At 36.2% G+C, this 24,202-nt stretch overlaps 2 protein-coding genes and 1 non-coding gene across 3 annotated transcripts in view; 1 reads left to right on the forward strand and 2 right to left on the reverse strand.

The window, feature by feature from the left end:
- Nucleotides 1-6,818, reverse strand: part of LOC126971286 (uncharacterized) — a 69,576-nt gene extending 62,758 nt beyond the window's left edge. Inside the window, exons 1-4 of the mRNA XM_050817511.1 lie at nucleotides 6,761-6,818; nucleotides 4,968-5,042; nucleotides 1,817-1,901; nucleotides 319-417 (exon numbers count right to left, since the gene is read on the reverse strand). Of these exons, the coding sequence (XP_050673468.1) occupies nucleotides 319-417; nucleotides 1,817-1,901; nucleotides 4,968-5,042; nucleotides 6,761-6,780 (279 nt within the window). The 5' untranslated portion in view covers nucleotides 6,781-6,818. The remainder of the gene's footprint in view (nucleotides 1-318; nucleotides 418-1,816; nucleotides 1,902-4,967; nucleotides 5,043-6,760) is intronic.
- The window catches only part of LOC126971412 (uncharacterized), a 370,061-nt gene that overhangs the window by 328,932 nt on the left and 16,927 nt on the right, over nucleotides 1-24,202 (reverse strand). The window lies entirely within an intron of this gene.
- Nucleotides 15,903-15,976, forward strand: Trnas-aga (transfer RNA serine (anticodon AGA)). Its single transcript has one exon. It is a non-coding gene; the product is annotated as a tRNA-Ser (tRNA).

Raw genomic sequence — 24,202 nt, forward strand, 5'->3', positions numbered from 1 at the left:
GAGAGGTGGTAAAACGTTTGTGTGGGAAAGGTTATTATAGCATAAACGATTTTCTTAATGACACCACGGACTGGGAATAAAGCGAACACCCTCAGGCTCTTTAATTATAAATGTTTATTGTACGATATTACATTGTAATCCATATTTTATATTTAAAAAAAAGCCCGCTGAGTTTCTTGCGCCCATTCTTCTCAGGTCTGAGGCAGTCTCTTTTGAATGGGTGGTAGATTTTGACGTTCAATAAGTGATTTTAAATCCTATTTTGAATGAAAATATTTGAATTTGAATATATTTTGTAATATTTAAACAGCTGATTACATGACTCTTTGTCGTAGGATCCTCTTCTTGTTTCATTGCTTGGTGCTTATGCTTTTGTCTCTTGTGTTTGTCCGTGCTACTGGAGTCGTGAGAAGACCTCTGGAACATGAGATAGTATGGAATATCAATAGAATTATTGAAGAGGTTTATCATGGAATACAACATTGCTCAAATTATCATATGATGTTTGAAATCAATCTTTTGGTGCACCAATATAAGAGAATTTCAAATTAAGTGATTGAGTTGGTGAAGTTAATAGAAATGTAATAAGTGGAAATTCCTCGCGAGACGATTGTCGCCTGCATATCTATATGTCTATAAGGGATTTCGACCCATGTATTGACTCATCACGATATCTCTGGAACCATAAGGCGTAGAGATTTGAAATTTGGTAGAAATATTCCTTTCGCCGGGTAGAGGTCAGCTAAGAACAGATTTTACGAAAATCCAGCGGCAAGAGTTTTTTTATTGTGAACAGAACAACATCGATCGTTTCAGCTATTACATACATTTTAATACCCGTAAAACATATGCAACCAACACTCAGGCACCATCTTCACATTGAGGGATTTGTGGTTGCCAAAATGACAACGATACGAATAAAAATTATTATGAATCTCAAAGACATATAGATGAACTGCAGTACTTTTATTGGATGTTGTGGAAAAGTTTTTGCATTTAGATATACCGAAATTTTTCGTCTTGCGTCCCTATTTATATCTACTTAATAACGATTTACTTGCTCGTGATCTGTAATCTGTGAGGTGGTATGCAGTCACACCAAGTGTTATTTTAAATGAAGAAGATGTTTCCACATTCTTAAACCAGCCAAAATGCCTCTGAGGTAATTCAAGAAAAAAGCTGGTCTTTTTTAAAAAAGATAAACCTAACGATGTTCCATACGCTAAAGCCAAAGTCAAATAAACTTTATACAACTAAAAAACTAAAATTTAATAGACTTTATATGTATTTTTGAAAAAAAAAAAGAAGAACATAAAAAAAACTCAACGGCCACTCTTTTCAATCAAATAGAGTTTTTTACAATGGCTGTAATATACACAACAAATTAGTTGTAACGTGCTAAATCCAATATATGAATCATTTTCAGAGTTAAAAAGCGGTATAGATATGAGTACTTAATTTCATAAAAAGTAAAAAATAAATAAATTGCAAAATAAAAGTTATATATTGGATGCATCGACCCTTAGAGCCTGAATTCAATAATTGTGTAAGGATGCTTCATGAACATGATTAGTATCTTAATTAGTAATCGCATCAAACACAAAAAAACCGATCAGGCAAGGAAGATAAGAAGCGAGTTGACGCATCGTCCAGCCATCGGATTAGAAGAGCTAGGTAGCCAGAACATCTTGGCAAAGGAATTTAAAAAATATTATATTCTTGTAAGCACTTAAAAAAATCTACTAATACGCTTGGAAGCTTGGTATGTATTGTTGCACTTTGAATTTACATGAAGTAGAACTTCCTACGCCCTTACCTGATCACATTTGCCTCGTGACTCCGAATACGGTTTCCTCTTCTTTTCCTTCTTCTCTTTCAACAGCGTCGCCTTCTCTGGATCTCTAGTTAACAATAAAATTGATTTTATCATTGGAGTGTTTTATTTCGATTGCATTTTATTTTAAATTTATATATTCATATGAAGTTTCATGAATATTAAGATCTATTTGCTGCAAAAGCTTAGTATTACTTGAAATCATTTTACCAGGAACTCTTCATGGTTATTGTAATACTACTATGGTTTTTTATAATTATTTTCAAATATTACAAAAAATATGCTGTTAATATGCTGCTGTTTTGATGTATTTAAGCATCGCACGTTATTTGTGTCAGTCATCAACTGAAACGAAAATGTTTAATGGGCACATTGAGGGCATGCATTCAAAACATTTCGATTGAAACGACAAGCTCTTAAGTTTTTCCGATGCCTATAAAAAAATTGTCGTATCACCGCTCTTCGTTAACATTCCACTTTATTCCTCGCCTAGTATCGGAATACTGGGTCATCCAAACCAAATTGGCTTCATGGAAACTGGGGCCCACTAAGCGAGACTCTACTTCAAGCCAGTCCATATTTTGAGCTCTATATGACGCATTTGTGTTCCAATGCACCCCAGTAGCAGTAATCTGAATTACCTTTCTCACCACCTCGTTCCTCTAGTGTTTGGTTTCCATGGTACATTCAACCATTCTTCCAAACTTAGTTATTAACTCTTTGTGTTGTATTTCCAGGACGCGTTCGAGCAGTTTAAATTCCCGGCCATTAGTGATTCCTTTTGTGTTCCAAGACTTACGGGTGGCGGTGATGACTCCCATGAAGTTACCCGTCTTTTGGTCTGTCCCCCTATTCCATAAAAGTTTGTTGACACATCCGGATAAGAGAGAAAAAGTGCACAAGACCGTCCAAAAGCAATTAACGTGACAGCCATGTTCATCATCACATTTGTACAATTAATGTATATCATTAATTCAATTCTATATTTTAAATTCGACATGACTCTTTTGGAAATAAGAAAAATCCAATTGATTAAAAGTAAAAAAGTTAGAAATGGGACAAAACTTATAGATGTTCTTAAGTACGCTCTAACACAGAAATGGCAAAAGAAGAAAACGAAAATTTTGGGAGGACCAGATGGAAAAAGACAAAGGTCCACCCAAAAAACGGATACATGAAGTAAGCTGGGGGAAGCGTCCAGTAATTTGTATTTAAAGATGATTGGAATCAATATAAAATTATAAGCCTATTATTATTATTATTAAAAAAATTAGGAGAACGTTTGATCCTCACGACGATGACGACGATGAGAAGGTCATCTCTGCAACTTCCCGCTAATTCCATACCCAAACGCTTCAAATTGTACCTATGACAATTTCGAGCTCTTTTCAAATATATAATTTGTATTATTTTGAGCGCTTCGAGCTCCAAGGGTAAGCTGTTCATGAGTTAGAGCTCTTTATAACAGAACTCAGAACATGCATTTGATCAGATATTAAATTTCGGAGGAATTTGAAATAAATATTCTGAAAATCATGTCTGATAAAAGATGTAATAAAGCACTATTTTTAATTTTCAAACGGCAATAACTTTGAAATCGCTTTTTTTAATATTTTTTAAAATCTAGTGATCCAAATCGCCCAAATTGTATTAAAAATCTAAGTCAAAACTTATCTGGTCAATCCCTTTCGAATGGCGCCAACCGCGATGAAATCGATCGAGTCATTCAACACTTTACCATATATACATACATATATATACATACACACACACACACACACACACACAAACACACACACATACATACAGACGTACGGACACCATCGCGGGGAAAGTCAGGGACGCGTCCTAGGATCGTAAGACGGCGGATCTGATAAAAAATCGATTTTCGAAAAACGGGGTTTCAGTTCAAAAATTCGGGAAGTTGTCACTTATTGTGAGTACAAATCTACCACCCATTCGGAATCTTATGCCTCGGATCTGAGAAGAACGGGCGCAAGAAACAGTCATTTATGTTAAAGCAAACCTTTACCACATAAACGTTTTCTAACAATCCTTTTGCATTTCGCAACACATTTTGAAGATTTTCTGGGACCATGTTGTAAATATATAATATCGTATATAATGTTTACCTGGTGTTAACATTATGGTTAGGACAGTTTCTAGCAAATTTAGTTATGTATCTATGTACATTGTTAATAATATATTGAGATGCAACAGTTAAAATGTTTATTTCTTTAAATTCTGAATGATTCTTTAGGACTTTTTTTATGTAATTAAGGGACGAGACGAGCAGGGTGTTCAGTTGAACGTATACAATACGCGCTGCCCTACAATACGCCATTAAAATGCAGTGCCGCTCAGGATTCTTGAAAAACATAAAAATTCTGAGATATAAGATGTTAAGTCTCATTTGCCCAGTAATTTCACTAGCTACGGCGCCCTTCAGAATGAAACACAATAAGGAGCCCCCACTGGTTATTTATTCCCTAAAAGTCATTATTTGTTATTTTTAAAGTGATGTTCCTCACTTCTGGGATTATTATACAAATTAAATTTAAATGATCCTTTAGGACCTAGGTTATAAATATCACGAAAAGCATTTCTGCAGCATTATTAATACATATTAGAATATTTACTCTTGTAAATGGGGCTATTTTTAGTATTGGACCTGAAATACATTTGATATCATCATCATAATCAGCCGTAAGTCGTCCACTGCTGGACAAAGGCCTCCCCCAAAGATTTCAACGACGATCGGTCCTGTGCTGCCCTCATCCAACGTATTCCAGCGATCTTGATCAGATCGTCGGTCCATCTTGTGGGGGCCTACCAACACTGCGTCTTCCGGTACGTGGTCGCCATTCGAGAACTTTACTGCCCCAACGGCCATCTGTCCGTCGAACTATGTGCCCTGCCCACTGCCACTTCAGTTTCGATCTCGCAGGGAAACTCCGAGCATAGCCTCTCCATTGCCCTCTGTGTGACCACGAGCTTTGTCATAAGGCCCTAATATAAATAAATACATACATTTGTATAGTATCTATTATATATACATATACCTTACCTTATACATTTGATAGCCTTAATATAAATAGTTCCTACTTATTAATAATATTAATAATGTCCTCACTCGTTTTCCTGTTGCATCATGTCTTTGAATATCTTCAACATCGGTGACTGAGTCTCTTTGTGTTCTTTAGCATGACTGTAAGCATGTTATTATTATATGACTTTATATTATTAACACCAGGGATCAGGAGATGCGTTGCTGGCCTTTAAGTAAGGTGTATGCTTCTATGCTTCAAGGTCCCTGAGTCGATGTTCGGGCAAACAGCAGCCGGAAATTTATTCCACAAAGTTGCTGTACGACACAAGTAATTCCTTGAAAAACCAGTGGTTGTGGTAATCCAGACGTCAATGCGATGCTACCAACCGCATCGACTTAATGTCCGTGGTGGAATTCGGCCGCTGGTATCAACCAACTCCTCTGACCACCCCGAGTGTATGTATATGTGTATAAATGTACAAAACCAAGGTCTTTCGAAATTGAAAAGAATTGTTAAAATACGTTTAAGTGGTAAATGTTACTGTAATATAAATGACTTTCTTAATAATACCACAGATTTTGAATACCACCCTCAGGCTATTTAATAAATTTTATAGTAATGAAAGTTCATTACTAAACTATAAAGATGCCCGCTGAGTTTCTTGCGCAAGTCTGTTCACGTTCTTCTCTGTCTGTCGGTCTGAGGAATAAATTTTCTAAAGGGTGGTAGTTTTTTGATGATCAATATGTAATTAATAATACTATTTTGAACACAAATATTTGAACTTGAATATCTTTGTCAGGAACACCATAATAGTTAAAGTAAAGTAATGCAGAGAAGAAATCATCATAGTCTTACGTCAAATAATGAAATTTTTAAGGGTTGGGACTTTTTTATGGGGAGGAAAGATATGAAAACGATGGGAATTGTTTCTGGCACTCGCCGGCCGCAACGCTCGGCTCGGTATGTTGTTTTAACTGTTCTAACATAACCTAACCTAACCAATTTTTTAAAATTATAGTTAATAGAGCTTTGGTCCACGATTATAAAGCTGATAATCTTATTACAAGGTAATGCAGGTGATTTACCCGTTTTAGGTTAGAATTTTTTTTCGTTATTTTCTTGAAAACGGTACATTACCTTGTACTATGAGTGGAATCATTATAATCATGGACTAAAGCTCTATCAACTACATTATTTTTGCCTCCTAATTTGTGCTACGGGATACATACATACGCATTTATCACGGGGAGTGTTCCGAAGAGCTGTTTAATCTGATTTCTGCCGCCGAATTCCACCTTCGCACGACACGCCATCAGTTAGGATATCATCCCCACCATCTGGATGTGTGGCGGTCCTCCACAGTGCGGTTTTCAAGGAGCTTTCTTCCACGTACTACAAAGCTGTGGAATGAGCTTCCGTGTGCGGTGTTTCCGGGACGACACGACATGGGTACCATCAAAAAAAGCTCGTACACCTTCCTTAAAGGCCGGCAACGCTCTCGTGATTCCTCTCGTGTTGCAAGAGAATGTGGGCGGCGGTGATCACTTAACACCAGGTACGCTCGTTTGTCCTCCTATTCCATTAAAAAAAAATACAACCTTCCAAACCGATCTTTCGAAAAAAGTATATTATAATTATTCTTGAGAGTTCGTTCTTTAATGATTTTAAGTAGGTATAAAGAAACCTACCAAATAGAATTTTCTTAAATTAACGGGACTATCTGGAGTGAAAAAATACACCCATACATTTACCAGAGATCAAAAAATACGTGTAGTTCTCTGAGAAGGCGGTATGTTTTAAGACTAATTAATGTCGTGGTCGTTTAGAAGCTTTCAGAAATGATTTCAAATGCATTATTATATTTTAAGCTTACCTTTTTGTGCTATGTCCCATATTACATAAACATTTCAAAATAATAACATTATATTGTCTTATTTGTCGTAGATCTATGTCAGATATGTTTCTTTTCTGTCAGGTAACAAAGAGTTTTTATATTTGTGCTCTTTTCGCTTATCAAGCCAGCTTAGCGAAAAGCTGGTTCTCCGCTCTCTTAGAAAAAAGCGATTCACTCGATTGCATGAAACGTACAGTCATTGACAGATGACAGCTATAATCTTGTAAAAAACGGAGATTGCCGAAATCCACTAAATTTTAAGCAACTGTTCGCTTTCAAACTTGGCCGGATTATACTTCTTCGCCAATCGCCATATTGTAATTACTTCTATTTCAAACATTATATCAAATGAGTGCACGTTTCATACTTAACTAAATTTCAATTTTTACCTACGCAAACCCGCCTCTTATTACGTAGTATTTGTAATAAGCTACATAAACTGATAAGCCGCCATTTTTTAACATGAGTATAATAATATATAGGGAAAAGAGAGCCCTCTCTACGCATTATGAGCTGTCTATTTGAAAACTAGCGCCATCTGGAGATTGGCTCCGAAAATAACTATATATAAGCTCGAAACTTATAAAATTCATTTGTAATGTTGTGACGCAATTAAATAACTAACTCTACTTTTTAATGTAGATATTGCAATTTTTTGCCATGTTAAAATTGCGCGTAGAGTTAGTTATTTAATTTTGTCACAACATAGAACATAAAGGATAGATTTAGTAGTGTGAATATGCAAAATGGAACACGAGAGCTACATACATGCGCAAACGCTAGGAGTAGCCGCCATTTTATGACCAGTGGGCAGTGACACAATTATAGAAAAGTTGAAAGATTTCAAAGCGAGTGACAGCTGCCAAAGCTTTCATTTTCGGGCCAAGTAACAGATGGCACTACAGTCTTCTGAAAACGTCACTTTAAGGCGTCTGTCCCACCCCTGAAGTAACCGCAGTTGCAGCTGTTAGTGTCAATGTTAGGTCGTTATTACTCCTGGCTTTTGCCGTTTTTAATTACACTTCAGCTGAACGTCCTGTTCGTCTCGTAACTTATTTTTATATAAAAAACCCGATGAAGCTTCATGACCAACCTTGGTAAAAGGTTTTGTTGCAATATATTATGTTATTGTCATTCTTTATGGTGAACCGTGAATGAATATATTTTTATTCTATTCTGAAACATTCGTGTCGGACATCGAACCCGCGTCCCCCGGGACACAGCACACGTCGGGGGCAATTATTTTCGTGAGGCAATAACATCAAATATGTTTTTATTGCTGTACGGAACTGTTATGTGGGCAGGTTCACGCAATTTTCCTGAGTGATACTCCGAATGCGAATTTTGGGGTTCCGCGAGACATTCTTTCAAGTTTACAATTGATTAAGGAACGAGAGAACCCTCTTCACAACACAAAGTTAAAATGAAATAACTCAGTTACTAAGAACGTTTAACTTTAATAATTATAGTCAGTTTACAAATTTAACAGAGATTAGCCGGAACAAACAGACAGACAGACAGACAGTCAGACAAAAATTAAAAAAAAAATGTTATTTTGGTGTATGTATCGTACGTATACATATTCATATACATGTAGTAAAATAACGGTTATTTCAATATTACAAACAGACACTCCAATTTTATTTATATATTGTATGTATGTATAGATTATTGGTGTATGTAATTAAGTTTGAGTATCTTTGTTACATCAATTTACGTGCATTGTAAATAAAATAGTTTATTAAGCAATGAAGATATAAAGCTTATATTATATACTAGTGGACCCAACAGACGTTGTCCTGTACACACGTCTTAAATTTGAAAAATCTGTCCAGCCGTTAGGAGGAGTTCACTAACATACACATGAGCAGGAGAATTATATTATATGGACGTAATTGAGAATCTAAACCAATCTCAAATTCACTGAAACAAACAAAAAGCATCAAAATCGGTCCAGCCGTTCAGGAGGTAGTTCAATTGTGAATCTAAACCATTCTCGAATCCACCTGAAGACACACAGAAAGTTTCAATAAAATCGGTCCAGCCGCCTAGGAGGAGTTCAGTGACATACACACGCACACAAGAATTATATATATAAAGGTATTCATAATGTTAACACGAGAAACAAACATAAACTTGTTATGCCTACTACTCGGTTGGGTCGAGTTAGTAAGTCTTTTGTTGGGCGATGTATATGCGTCTACAATATGATCCCAGAAAATGTACAAAACAAATGTGTTACGAAATTTAAAAGAATTCTTAAAAAACGTTTGTGTGGGAAAGGTTATTATAGCATAAACGATTTTCTTAATGACACCACGGACTGGAAATAAAGAGAACACCCTCAGGCTCTTTAATTATAAATGTTTATTGTACGATATTACATTCTAATCCGTATTTTATATAAAAAAAAGCCCGCTGAGTTTCTTGCGCACATTCTTCTCAGGTCTGAGGCAGTCTCTTTTGAATGGGTAGTAGTTTTTGACGTTCAATAAGTGATTTTAAATCCTATTTTGAATAAAAATATTTGAATTTGAATTTGATTTAAAGATACCGCACTACCTAAGAACAATAGCTTTTTCATTACGTCAACTATTAGATGTACTACAAATTCGACTAGATGTCGTAATAATATAATGTATCCTTTATGCGGAACCCGTATTGTTCATCGGATTACTCTTAGCCGGTCTACAACAGTTTATTGGAGCTCGTTTTAGAGATATGAAGGAAATAAACATCTTGTAAACCATTTAACTCCGGGTTAAGTACAGTTTTTATCCTCAAAAGTAGATATGTTTAACTACTTAGCATTATATGGCATGCTATAAGCTCACAAGTGTGTATATGTTTGGTCGTCAAATATAGTAATATTCTATATACTAATAAAATATACAGTTCATATGTGAAACAATCAAATTCAGGTAATAAAATATGTATGCGTAAAGTCACGGGTAATAATTATGCGTTAATATTACTTAACCTTATATTAATACTAGCTGACCAGACAGACGTTGTTCTGTACATAATAAATAAAATACCGTTTTTGATGAATTTGTCAATAATTTTTCATTGTAACATAATAATATGCTCCTTGTTGTTATAATGAAATTGTTTCACAGCAGAACTGTCAAACCGCGCGTCAAAAATACTCTCACAGAAAATATGTCCAAACAAAACAAATATTGGAAATAAAAATAATTATGGGTCCCAAATCGAAATAAAAACTATCCTATCTCTTAAGTTGGAATAAACTGCACTCCATGAAGTAATCCCCATTGAAATCCGTTCATTAGTTTAGGAGTCCATTGAGGACAAACATTGTGACACGAGATTTATATATATTAAGATTAAGATTATACAGAGGTTAAGTTTGTAAGGTTGTCAGATTGTAAGAGCCAGCTTAAACATAAAAATGTCGACATTCAATAGTGATCTTTAAGCTTATTTATTTATTTTTATGAAAATAAGGGACGAGACGAGCAGGACCTTGAGCTGATGGCAATTGATACGCCCTGCCCATTACAATGCAATGCCGCTCAGAATTCTTGAAAAACCCCAAAAATTCTGAACGGCACTACAACTGCGCTCGTCACCTTGAGACATAATATGTTAAGTTCTCATTTGCCCAGTAATATCACTAGCTTAACTTTAATACCCTGCTTACTATTATAATAATATCATTTATTTCAAACTATAGCCAATAATATAATGTTGGAAAAAACACTGACAATAGGAGGTATATATAAGCTTTTTAACAGTTTTACTACACTGCTTAAATCACCATTAATCTTTCTCTTTCTTGTCAACGTCGACACTTAGAGTACTGGTGACAAAATGACCTAAATATTAAAAAAAATACAATCGCTAGTTTCTTTCCGTTTAAATAAAAAGGCGGGATTTTATCCGGGCCGTTTTCTGAGCGAAATACTTATATTAAGGATTAAATTATAACATTGTCTTAAACGATGTATTTAACCAAGTTATATTTATATATTACTAGCTGACCCGACAGACGTGGTTCTGTAGATAATAAAAATAAAACAGTTATATAGGAATTTGCCAATAATATTTCAAAACATCAAGAATTGTTTCGTAAAAAGTGCTCCCTGTTGTTATAATGAAATTGTTTCACAGCGGAACTGTCAAACCGTGCGTCACAAAATTCTCTCATAGTCCATACAAAACAAATATTGAAAATAAAACTAATAATTATGGGTCCCAATAGAAATAAAAACTATCCTATCTCTCAAGTTGGACCAAACTGCACTCCATGAAGTAAACCCCATTAAAATACGTTTTATAGTTAAGGAGTCCATCGCGGACAAAGAACGTGTCACGTAATTTATATATATATAAAAATATTAAGATAATATGTACAGTTGTATAAATTAAGCATTCAAATCAGAAAAAGCCAAACCACGTAGCAGGTTTCGATACTTACATCCAAACAAACAAAGAAACATTCCGAATTCAATTAAAGCTGTAAAATCTGTTGTTTTTGTTGTTGGTAACATAGTATTGCATGTTATTAGTACTCTAGATGTTACTCCGTATAACTCCAAAGGCAGGAGTAGGGTAAACTCACCGATACTGTAACTACTCCCGCGGGCCGAGACGTCGTCGTAAACCTCACGTTTACCCTGCCGTCATAAATTTATACTAATACTCTTTATTTGATGCTTGAGACTGGTGCTCTGCTGTCAGGATCAATGGAACTCGACCAAGTGTGTGTCGGGGAGTTATTATCAGTTAGTGTTATACAAAGTTATAAGTATTAATTGAAGTAGCTTTTTGTGCCGTTAGACGCCCTTGAATACAAGGGTGTCTCACTGTAACCGGCTGTCTGTACGCTATAAGCCGCAATACATAAAGTTTTAAACAAGTTCCGAAATTAGTTCTATTTAAATTCAAATTGCTTTAAAATAAAAAAAATATCTAAGTATATATTTTTGATACCTTTTATAATATTAACAAATCAAAAAGTGACCAATTAGATTTAAGAAAGATATAAGACTTATCTTAGTATTCTTAGTGTACTTCCTCGTAATGATAGTTTTAATTTAATATTTATCATAGTATTGTAATCATAGGTTTAAGAATTGTTAAGTAGTTAGAGTAATTTTTAATTAACTTATCTTGAGTTTATGGGATATTGGAACAATTCCTTGAGGACGAATCAATGGGCAAAACTATTTTTGCTTCTTACGAGATTCCTTGTGTTGGTAAGTGGCCTTGTATGATGCAAAATATAGGCCACATACCACACGAACGTTGCACCTCGATAATGGGACAACATTATAGCTATTTACCCCAATGTGAAGATAGAGTTAGAAATATATATTTATTTTAGAGTTTACATTTTTTTATGGAATAGGAGGACAAACGAGCGTACGGGCACCTGTTGTTAAGTGATCACCGCCGCGGCCGCCCACAATCTCTTGCAACATGTCACATAATGTCACACTCTCGTCGTCGACCCCTCTCCCCCCCCAATTCTTGAGTGACGTAATTTATAATGTTTATCGAAAACGATACATTTTATTATATCTTATTTTATATTACTATACTTAGTCTGTATACAATTATAAGTAACCAAAATATTACATTTGAATTTGGAATATCATTATTATATGACATTGAGTTTTTTCATTTTGGCGTCAATACATTGTACAATATTTTGCGATGGGTGAGTGGGGTGATATAGAGAACCGAATTGCTGTGATTGCATTACACAAAGTAGGTATGGAGGCAAATGCAATTCTTAAGACTCTCTATTCGCTTGGTATTAGTAAACTGTTTGTGTACTGGGCTATTAATAGCTACAAGACTCCTCTGTTTGTGACAAAAAAAGATCTGGCCGTCCACGTAGTGTTCGTACGAAAAAGGTGGTCAAAGCAGTAAGGGAAACAATTCGAAGAAATTCTGTCCGAAAGCAAAAGATCTCGGGCGATGAAGATAGCACCTGGAACCATGTCTCGTATTTTAAGGGATAACTTAGGACTTGCAGCCTATAAGAGACGTACTGGTCATTTCTTAACTGATAATTTAAAAAGAATAGGGGGGTAAAATCGAAAAATGACTGAAGCGGTAAATAAAAGCGGTCAAAGAAAAAAATTTATTTACCGATGAGATTTTTTTTACAATTGAGCGACATTTTAACAAACAAAATGACCGAAGCTTACGGGAACGTGCTTGAAAACGGGCAAAGTGCAAGGAGTGACTGAGCCATTCTTTTGTGAAAAACATATCAAAAAATCTGCACAAGTGTATCAAGATACCATTCTTGAGAAGGTAGTGAAGCCCCTTAACAACTTCATGTTCAATAACCAAGAATGGTCCTTCCAGCAAGACTCGACGCCGGATCATAAAGCTCGGTCTACACAGTCTTGGTTGGAAACGAACGTTTCGGACTTCATCAGAGCTGAAGACTGGCCGTCGTCTAGTCCCATTTATTGTCAGTTTTTGATAATACGGCTTGCTCTTAGCGCCGTGATAATTTGGAGTCCCTAAAAAACAATGCGTACGATTGGCAGTGAAGAATTATCCCATGGAAAGAGTGTGTGCTTCTATTGATAACGGGCCTCAACGTTTAAAGGACTGTATTGCAACCAATGGAGACTACTTTGTTTCAGTATTAATGGCAAGACTAGGTATAGTCGCCTGTCTTCATAATACTTATGGTATATTTTTTCTAAACATCAAATTCCTTCGTTAAAAAACTCTTCATCCTGCAGACCTAGATATTCTTGTACTGCAGCTACGGCTTCACCTTCATCAAATCTCTGGCAAAATGGAGGATGCTGAAGTATTGCGAAGCCTGCATCTCGAATTGCAGCCATAACAGCATATAACGAAATGCCGTTTCTCAAGAATTTCGTAACGCTGTTAGTTAATAATTCATTAATAGAGTATATTAAAAATATCAATAAACGTAACTAGAACTAGATTAATTAATTAGATTTTATGAAAATACGCAATCATTTTTATACTCTTTAGTGCATATTATATCTACTGTTTTGGAATAGTGTTGTTGAAGTTGGTTGTTTTTTTTGTTAATGCTTTCAATCTAGAAAAAAAAGTAAGAAATTTTAATACATTTTGATACTGCAATATTAAGTACTGAAATTTCGCTTTCAGTTCTGACTCAGTTTTCCTATTTTTTTGATTAAAGTGGTACATTAATTTGACAGTTATTTTGCTGCCCATCTGAGAGAAGTTATCTAATAGTGTATAGCTGTATATATGAGGTTACTCCCTTGTTTATCTGAATCCGTTACCCGACACAACCCTTGCGGTATTATAGGTGCACGGCTATAAAGTGCGGGAATCGAATCTTGAACCGTCCCGAGAGCGGGGGGCGTCATGCCGCATGCGACGTCTGTTATTTATGACCGACTGTCACTCACATATTAGCTGCTAGGGTTGTCGATTAAGGAAAATTTTGAAAATAAATAACATCCAAATGTTTTGAGTTTTCTTTAGTGTTCATTCCGCAAATATATTTTGTCTCTAAACAATTAGACACGTGTTTCGCCTCTACACGAAGCATCCTCAGCTGTTGTTGACTCGTCAAACTCTGGCACGAGACTCGGAATTAACACTGAAGAAAACTCAAAACATTTGTATAATTATGGATTTCCGCATTGTAACGCCTACTTCAATAAATAAATAACATTTTTCATTATTCATAATTATTACCTGAAATGTCATTGTAATAAATGATACTAAAAGCTTTAGGTAAATTTTATGATGTTCCTTTTTGAAATGAAATGTCTTCATTTTAACATTGGAAATTTTATCACAAAAAAAGTACGTATAAATAAACATTTTTAGCTCTATTTTTGTGTTTTACTATTTTTCACAATTGGATTATATGGTAAACGTTGTGTATACACAGTGTGTAGGTTACTGAAAACTCGTGATATTTAAAAACCCTTCGGCCTTCGGTTGCAGCTTGTTAATGGCATCTCGTTTGCAACAACCTACTTTCTACCATTGTATCACAATGTTGTTTGTATTATATAATATTAACTATTTGTGTAATGTATGTAAGTATATTCTTATATAGGCTCATAGCGTTCTACGTGTCACATATAATTATGCGTTTAGTAGGCTGTTGGGGCTACCATGGCGTTGTAGAGCTTCTGGAATGTTTGCTGATGCATCTGTGGACGGTTTCCATGCCAAATGCGCAAAAAAGCGATCTCCATGTTGCAGCGTCTACGTGTAAGCAGTAACAGCATCCTAAAGATGATTGCTGCCAGAGCTGTTCCTTCCAGAAACACTGGATACAGTTAGCTCTAGGTTTATGAATATATTTCACTAATAATACTAACGTAGTTCATAAGAAATATTGTTACAAATACATTTACTAATATATATGGAGATATCTCTGAATTAAATAAATACTCAAGGTGATATCACTTCATACTCATAAACTACTCCACCATTTTTCTTGCTGATTTCACCAATGAATAGCGTGGTTCTGAAGGAAGGTTTTAGTATATAATTTGGAAAGTGTCTGTATACGTTTAAGATATTTGTTCGAGGTGTCCTAAAAGCCGCCTGGGAGCTTTCATCGAAAACGATGTCTACTCTTTGAGATGTAACAAAACAATGTGTGGTGGAATTGTGTATCTTATTTAGATCTACAGGAAAGTCCGCGATAGCATATGTCTATCTCTTAAGAATATGTTATGTTTTGAAAGTGATAACCCTCACTTCTAGGATTAATACACAAATAAAATTTGAAAAACAAAATTTTATGAACTATGCGGGATTCGAACCCACGCCGTGGGTTTTAATCCTAGAAGTGAGGGTTATCACTTTAAAAACATAACATATTGTTTAGATTTACAAGAGCGACATCTCAAGTCAATTTCCTATTTTTTTTTTTATGGAATAGGAGGACAAACGAGCGTACGGGTCACCTGGTGTTAAGTGATCATCGCCGCCCACACTCTCCTGCAACACCAGAGGAATCACAAGAGCGTTGCCAGCCTTTACTAATATGCAAATATTGGGGTTGAACAGGTTACCAACTGTAAAGTAGATCCTGTAGATGAAGCCACAAACTGAGAGTTGAACAAAGCAATCAGAATTTTATAACGAGGCGGTACTCGAACGGTTAGCTCAGTTGGTTAGAGCACCGGCACAGAACGCCGAAGGTCGTGGGTTCGAATCCCGCATCGTTCATAAAATTTTGTTTTTAAAATTTGATAAATAATATAATAATAATAATAATAATAATTCTTTATTGCAGGCATAAAATCCCATACACAATATTGAGTCGTACAAATAAAATAGTATACAAATTCAATACAAATAGTATACGTAAAAATAAAATAGTATACAATACAAGAGAATTACAAATTTATTTTCATTAATTATTTATCTCAGTCAGATAAAAGCAAAAAGAAAACAGCTTTGTGTCCAAAGCTATTTTCTATTTGCTTCCCGATGTGTCGAGAGCCAATGGGCTATCATTGGACTACGCAGGTCCTGGCCCACCACCTGGAGGATGCTGTTACACGAGCTACGCAATCTTTCCCAGAAGGAAGATATACGAGCTCTGATGACAGCAAAGAAATCGGGCATTCCCGCCTCGGCAAACATGCCCGACGCGCTGCAGTACCGCGGTAACTTCATAAGAATGCGATATGCATCATTATATTGCACCCTTATGGTGCTGAAGGACGCCCTCTTGTATCGGTACCATAACTGGCAGGTATAGAAACACTGGCAGTATGCCCTGAAGAGAGTGCCCTTCACTTCATCACTGCATTTAGCAAATCTGCGCGCGAGCATGTTGCACCGAACCGACAATGACCGCCTTTCCCGCTCCATGTCGAGATCGTCCTTGCGATCGTCAGTGACAATGTGTCCAAGGTATTTGAACTGCTCAACAACCCGAACCTCTGTTCCATTCAAATACACTTCGGGAACTCTCTCCGGACCCTTTTCCGCTTTGAAAACAAGCATTTTCGTCTTCGTGACATTGTACTTCAGTCCGTGAGAGTTGGCATAACTCTCACAGACTGACAATAACTTTCTGAGTCCTTTGATCGACGGGCTAAGGAGCACCATATCGTCCGCATAGCTCAGGTTGTTAAAGCAAACACCATCGACATGGCAGCCGACTCCAGTGCTCCTCAGCCCGCCTATCAGGTCGTTAACGTACACGTTAAAAAGGTCCGGAGAGGTTAGTCCACCCTGACGAACCCCTCATTCTGACCTATAGGCATCAGAGGTCGTGTCGCCCCACCTCACATGATTCGTTTGTCCCCCGTACCAGTATCTCATCACCTCTACCACTGATTCAGGAACACCTGAGGCGCGCAATTTGCTCCAGAGGATTTCATAATTCACTAGATCAAAAGCGCGGCTCAGATCCAGAAAGCAAGCATAAACAGACGTGTTACGGCTCACATAATAGTCAACTGTGTACTTGAGGCTGACGATGGCTGAGTCTGTTGAGACGCCGGGACGGAATCCAAACTGTGCCTCATCTATACACACTTTCTGCAGTAGTTCGGGCTGCAACAGCCGCTCAAACAACTTGCCCACTACGGTGCCCAGAGAAATAGGCCTATAGTTGTTAGACGAGCCCAAGTCTCCTGTTTTGCACTTGACGATTGGCACAACAACTGTTTTCATGAGAGGATTAGGTAGGTATGCATGCTTCACACATAAATTGTAAAGCACACATAGCTTAGACCACAGGACCTCACCCGCATATAGAATGTGCTCTATACTAAGATCGTCATGGCCTGGAGACTTGCCCCGCTTCATTCCTCGAATTGCCTTGGCTACATCGTCGACTGTGAACTGTACTACAGGTTTCGCAGGAACAACAGGGAAAGTTACCATCTCCGGGCTTTGTGCTGGCATCGAGTGAATTTTGAACTTCGAGGCGAATAGTTCTGCTATTTCTCTGGGCTTCTGCAAGCCATCCACAGATACAGGTAGACTATGTTTGTGTTGCAATTTTTTTGTTGCATTCCAAAAATTTGGGAATTTTTTTTCTCTTCTATACATAGCCAAAATGTCCATCTTAATCATTTCCTCATTACGAACACACCATTTCACTTTATTTTTAAATACCTTTCTACTATCTACCATCCTTTCATATATGTCGCCCGTGGACGGCCTGCCAGTCACTAACCAGCATTCATAAGCAAGCCGAGCCGCTTGATGACTTTCCTTGACATGGAGGTTCCATCCGGTTACAGGCTTCCGATTTTTATTTATAGGGCGCACATCTGAACATTTTACGGCACCTACTTGTAAAACGTTAATAATCCTATCGTAATATTCGTCAATACTTTTAAAACAGTCGTCGCTATCGCTACTTACACAACTACTACACTCATTTATACAATTTACACATTCATTCATACTCACCCTCTCAAGTTCACACTTACAATATTCGTAATAACTATCTATTTGACTAACATTTCTATTCCCCCAACGTATCTTATAATTATTAGCGGGCAGTGCCCGGCTCTCGACTGATTTTATACTAAAACAGGGATCAATCTTACACTCCACGCACAGTGGTAGGTGGTCTGATGTGTACACACCGTACATAACACTGACAGACACAATAGTGTCACGCGCCGCCTGAGTCGTCACGCAATGGTCCAACCACCTACGAGAACCGTGCGCGTCACTGACAAATGTATGTGTGTCTGAGTATATACCTAACACGTCAATGTCCGCACATAAAAGTTCTTGCTCATCACAAAAAGTCAATAATTGATATCCAAACTTGGCACTAGGGTGGGCATTATAATCACCTAAAATATAAACTAGTGGAATGTCGTTTTCCTCAATGATGGCACTCATCTGCGCCAAACAATCTGTAAATTCGGGAACGTTGTCTTGCTTATCAGTTGGTAAGTACACACTAAATACCATAAATGACTGTGCGCCATTGACCACTCGAATAGCTATCATCCTATCACTAGAGCAGTTCACAATAGAAACATTAGGAAACTTGGACTTTCTCCAGAGCAGCGCGAGTCCGCCGTAGGGCCGGCCCCTCAGGACCCCCGCAGAGAGGTCTACCGAGGACCTAGCCATGCAACTAAAATCTTTATCAATGGTATCCAACATTCCAAGGTCATGTGGCAAGAGCCAGGTCTCCTGTAGGGCGACTAGATCCGCTTCTCCACACAAATCCCGTATGTGTTGCATCGACGTCTTGATATTCTTACAATTAAACGTAATCATTTTTATCGTGATGGGTGTATTATTCATATTAATTAGTTTTAATTACGTTAGAAAAACGTTCCCTAAACTTTCTAAAAACCAAGTCTGCAGGCCAGAACTCCGTGCTTAAAAATGTGTCCAGATTCTGTTTCGCAACAATAATCTTGAAGGACCTAAAATCCAATTCTTTCCTCTGTGGTAAGATCAGAACGTCAATAGCTTGTGCTCCCTTCGATTCTATGTGCTCCTTGACGTCCTCAACAGAACAAAGATAACATAGGTACTATATCCATTTTAATACTTAAAAAATTGACAATTATAAAGCGGTAACGTAAACGCTGTTTAAACGAATACGGTATTATTCCTTATAATTTTATTACTGCATATTGTAAAATCATTCAGAAATATGTTTTTGTTTCATTTTGAACTCATTAACTTTGATTTCACATTACCGATGGCTTTAGACTACATTATTCCCAAATATATTTTATTTCTATTGGTAGAACAGCGTCTGTCGGGTCTGTTGGTATAATATGAACAATATTAATCACTGACTAAAAAAATATTAATATTTATTTACTTTTATCGTGCTGTACAGCCCTATCGAATATTTACAGGGTTCACCTGAACGTTTAAGATGTTATTTTATTTATAAGGAGTCGCCGGGACCCATCTACATGCCGGATGTGTTACGTTTTCACACGAATACACTAAATTCAGCCTGACTTATGGGAGGTCGGGAAATTTGGAAAGCAAACCTTGCATAATTTAGGTAATATTAATTAAATATTAAAATACTTGGTATAGAAGCGGTTCAAGCGATGAAAGAACATTTTTATCAGACATGGGAGAATTTTAAATAGAGTAGTGGGAAATTGTTATTATTTGGTCTTGAAATTGAAAAGTTTTTTTTGGTAATATATTTGTACAAGCGCTTCCCACGACTCAAACTCGTGAACGATGGTTGGTCCATGCGTCAACTCGTATACAAGTGCTGCCTGGTCGACGTGTGTTAGGTTTTTTTTTTATGGAAATAAGGGACGAGACGAGCAGGACGTTCAGCTGATGGTAATTGATACGCCCTACCCATTACTATGCAGTGCCGCTCAGGATTCTTGAAAAACCCAAAAATTCTGAGTGTTACTAAAATTGCGCTCGTCACTTTGAGACATAAGATGTTAAGTCTCATTACGATACGGCGCCCTTCGGACCCAAACACAGTAATGTTTACACATTACTGCTTCACGGCAGAAATAGGCACCGTTGTGGTACCCATAATCTAGGTAGACTATAGGCTTCCTGTGCAAAGGAGCCTCCCACTGGTAATAAATTACTGTATTTTTTTATTATTGTATTATCATGTTCACGAAGCATCCTTACACAAACAATTAATTCAAGCTCTAAAGGTGGATGCATCCAATCTTCGATAATTTATATTTATTCCTTATAGTTTTATATTTAAAACGCTTTGAATTTATTCATATTATATTGAAGGAACACCTTACATACTTATCTGTTATGCAATTCATGATCATTGTAATAAAAAAGCCAGAAGACGTGGGGCCTACCAACACTACGTCTTCCAATACGTGGTATCCATTCGAGGACTTTACTGTCCCACCGGCCATCTGTCAGTCGAGCTATATGCCCACTGCAACTTCACTTTAGCATCCATGGCTATGTCGGTAACTTTGGTTCTCCTACGGATCCCCTCATTTGTGATTCGATCTCGCAGTGAAGCTCCCAGTATGGCTTTCTCCATGATTGCCCTCTGAGCAACTATGAGGTTCCTCATAGACCTCATAGACTACGTCTGCGTTCCATATGTCATCACTGGCAACACACACTGGTTAAAAATTCGTTTTCAGACACTCTGGTATTTTGGACGAGAAGATTTTACGGAGCTTTACAAACGTTGCCAATCCGAGTTAATTTCGACGGGTGACCTCTTTCCCGGACCTTGAACCTTTTCCCGAACGAGTGACCTGTTATGTAATTAATTATATAAGAACCATGATTGTAAAATACTTATTGATTTGAAAGATTTTCCGTTGAGTTTCTTGTAAGTACTTCTCACGAGCTGCTCTTTATCCGAATCTGATGCCGGATGCCGGCTAGACTATGGGTACCATACGCGCCTTTTTCTACTGTGAAGCTGTTATGTGTAACCATTATTGTGTTTCGATCTGAAGGGCGCCGCAGCTAGTGTTGACATCTTATGTCTCAATGTGACGAGCGCAATTGTAGTGCCACTCGGAATTTTTGCGCTTTTCAAGAATCCTGAGCAGCACTGCATTTTAATTTGCAGGGCGTATCAATTGCCATAAGCTGAACGTCCTGCTCATCTCATTCTTTATTTTCTTATAAAAAGGTACTCAGTGTAAAGATGCTTCGTAAACAAGCTGATATTTATATCAAACAAATCACAAATCTATGACACCATTGTGAGGCTTCGGTGATCACCTAATCCAACAGAATCCTTCAATCCTTTCATAAGGAAGATATTCAATAAACATCGAAGTAGGTACTATTTGTATATGAAGTCGTTAAGTCGTAAAGTTTTAGGGGATCAGGACGCAGCGTGTGGTCAAAGTCATAAGCTTACTTCTAGACATAAATAAAAATGATGTGTCCAAGATAGTAATATTGAAGCAACACATTACCTTGGCTAAAAGAATATCAATGTTAACGTAGTGCTTACACCAAACAATTATGGCCTTTGTGTTGTTTTACAGTTTTACTGTTTCCATTTTAAATAGAAGATAATATGGAAAATTGAAGATAAAATTGCAAGCGCTTTGAATGCAGTTTTGTGTTGTTTAATTAAGTCATCAGTTTTTTTGGTATCTAATGATAAGAATCAGCGGGCCTACCATGAACTCTTATTGCGATTCAATTGACAACCTAAAATGAACTGCTTTGCTTTTCATCACGACGTGATTAGAGCTATCTAATTTAGGTTGTCGTCAAATCAACTGATTAAATCGCAATGATGTCAATTGAATGTCAAAAATGATATCAACTGAATCGCAGACTGATTTAGTTCGTTCATTCATTCGTACCATGAGGTGTTATTTCAACCTAAACTGGATTATTTTTCAAAGTTAAGTGACCGATTCGAAAAAAGTTGCTACTTCCTTAGAGGAAAGTGAATCGTGTTGTTAATAACTTTTAAAAAATAGTGAAAACATAGAAAAGAAAAATTTTATTGATTAAAGTTGAGATGAGAATACCTTATTGGACTTTTTTGTAAAACAAAATACTGAAAATAAATACCAAAAATGAAAATACTAAAGACGAGGCAGTAAGGGCCCGGACTAGCCTGTTCGTAAGAATGAATTAAAAAAAAATACTCTGTGGTCCTGTCAAATCAAACATCAATGGAGGTGCGTTCATAACTCGTTATTTTTATGAAAGCACATAATTAATTAATAACATTTAATTTGTTATTCAAAGAACTATATTTATTTATATTACTTTTATTTAATAAGTATAAAAAAGGGCTTAAAAGTGTATAATTTGACGCAATCGTGCAACTTTAAAATGTATTTTTAGTATTTTCTACGCAAAAAAAAACCGCTAAAATCATATAATTTTAGGGTTCGAAACGGAACTTTATTTCGTTCATTCTTCATAAGCGATCCAAATGCCATTCAGTAAAAGGCACTTCATGGTACGAATTTTAGTGATTCAGATTGCGTACCTAAACTGAACTGCATCAGATTCGCATCGCTTATTAAAAGTTGATGGTAGGTCCTCAGGTCCTTACTTACTCCTTACTCCTAGAATAAAAGACTTGAAAAAGGATTGAAGTTTATTATTGTACTGATTTTTTCTACTTTTAAACATAAAACTTAATTAAAACGGTATGAATAATTGACATGTCTTGTCTTAAATTACATCAACCAAACTAATAAACTTACAAACTTACAAACTTACAAACTTACAAACTTACAAATTGGCTTATTAATATTATTAGTTGATTATAAGTTTATCATAATATTCTACGAATCTACTTATCTTAAATAAAAAAAACTTATCTTAATTTGTTTATCTAGATACTATAAATATATATTTAATTATCTACATTAGATCGCTTATCTCTTATCACTGATACCAAACCACAGATACCATAACATGTTACTGATACTTTTACATCCAGGCTTTAGTTTACATATTTGCTAATAAATTCCGTATTTTATTTCTATGATTTTCTTTAGCTTTACAGGACGGTTTTTATTGTGGATTAATATATTTTTTTTACCCTACGAATAGGTATTAGTAACGGGGAATCCTCATTACGAGCTAAATAAGATTTCTTTTTAGATTTCTGGCTTTTACTCGCAACTTTGTCCGCGTGGAATCGTTACTTTGGGCAGCATTTTTTTTTTATATAAATAGGGAACGAGACGAACAGATTTTTCTAATTTTTTTATTTTTTTGAATACTGTGCAAATAACACATAAACACACTGCTGTGGTTGACTATAAATTGCTTATTTTAATAAATGCTTATAATCTACTTTAATTTGTTTTTCCATCCTTTTCTAAAACATAAATATTTTGCGGGTTTTATATTCGTGAGCACGCCAGATAATATAGACTTCCATACAAAGTTTCATGGTGTCATATTCGATAATGCCGAACTTCCACCCACTATTTCAACACTTTGAAGCCTTTTTTTCGCAATAAAAGGTAGCCTATGCCTTTTCCCAAGCTCGAGTCTGTCTCTGTACTGAATTTCATTAAATTGGGTTCAGTGGCTTAGGCGTGAAATCGTAACAAACAAACTTACATTCACATTTATTATATTAGTAGGGATGGACACAGGAGCTTTTAAATTAATTTATTTGTATGTTTATTACTCATACTCTAATTTTGTCAAATATTCTTTAATTAAACTAAGCGCTCATCATTGTTTTTATAAATTAGTTTATTGAATCTACCAAAAGATCGAAATAGGTCCCCGAGAAGGACATATAAATCGGCTTCCCTATTAAAGTAAAAAGGTGATATATGACCCATGAAAAAACTTCGCATTTCGATCAATTACGTAATACATTTTATAAATAATAAAAAGCATTTATTGCTGTACAAATTTTACATACTAGGTACTAAAATAAAGTAAAAAAAAAGTGCCTCTAAATACTATCGGCAAACGGTCTTTACTGTGGTACAGCTTGTCTTCCGACAAAGGCCTCCTCCAAAG

This window comes from Leptidea sinapis, chromosome 23 (genome assembly GCF_905404315.1).
Source record: "Leptidea sinapis chromosome 23, ilLepSina1.1, whole genome shotgun sequence".
Lineage (NCBI taxonomy): Eukaryota > Metazoa > Arthropoda > Insecta > Lepidoptera > Pieridae > Leptidea > Leptidea sinapis.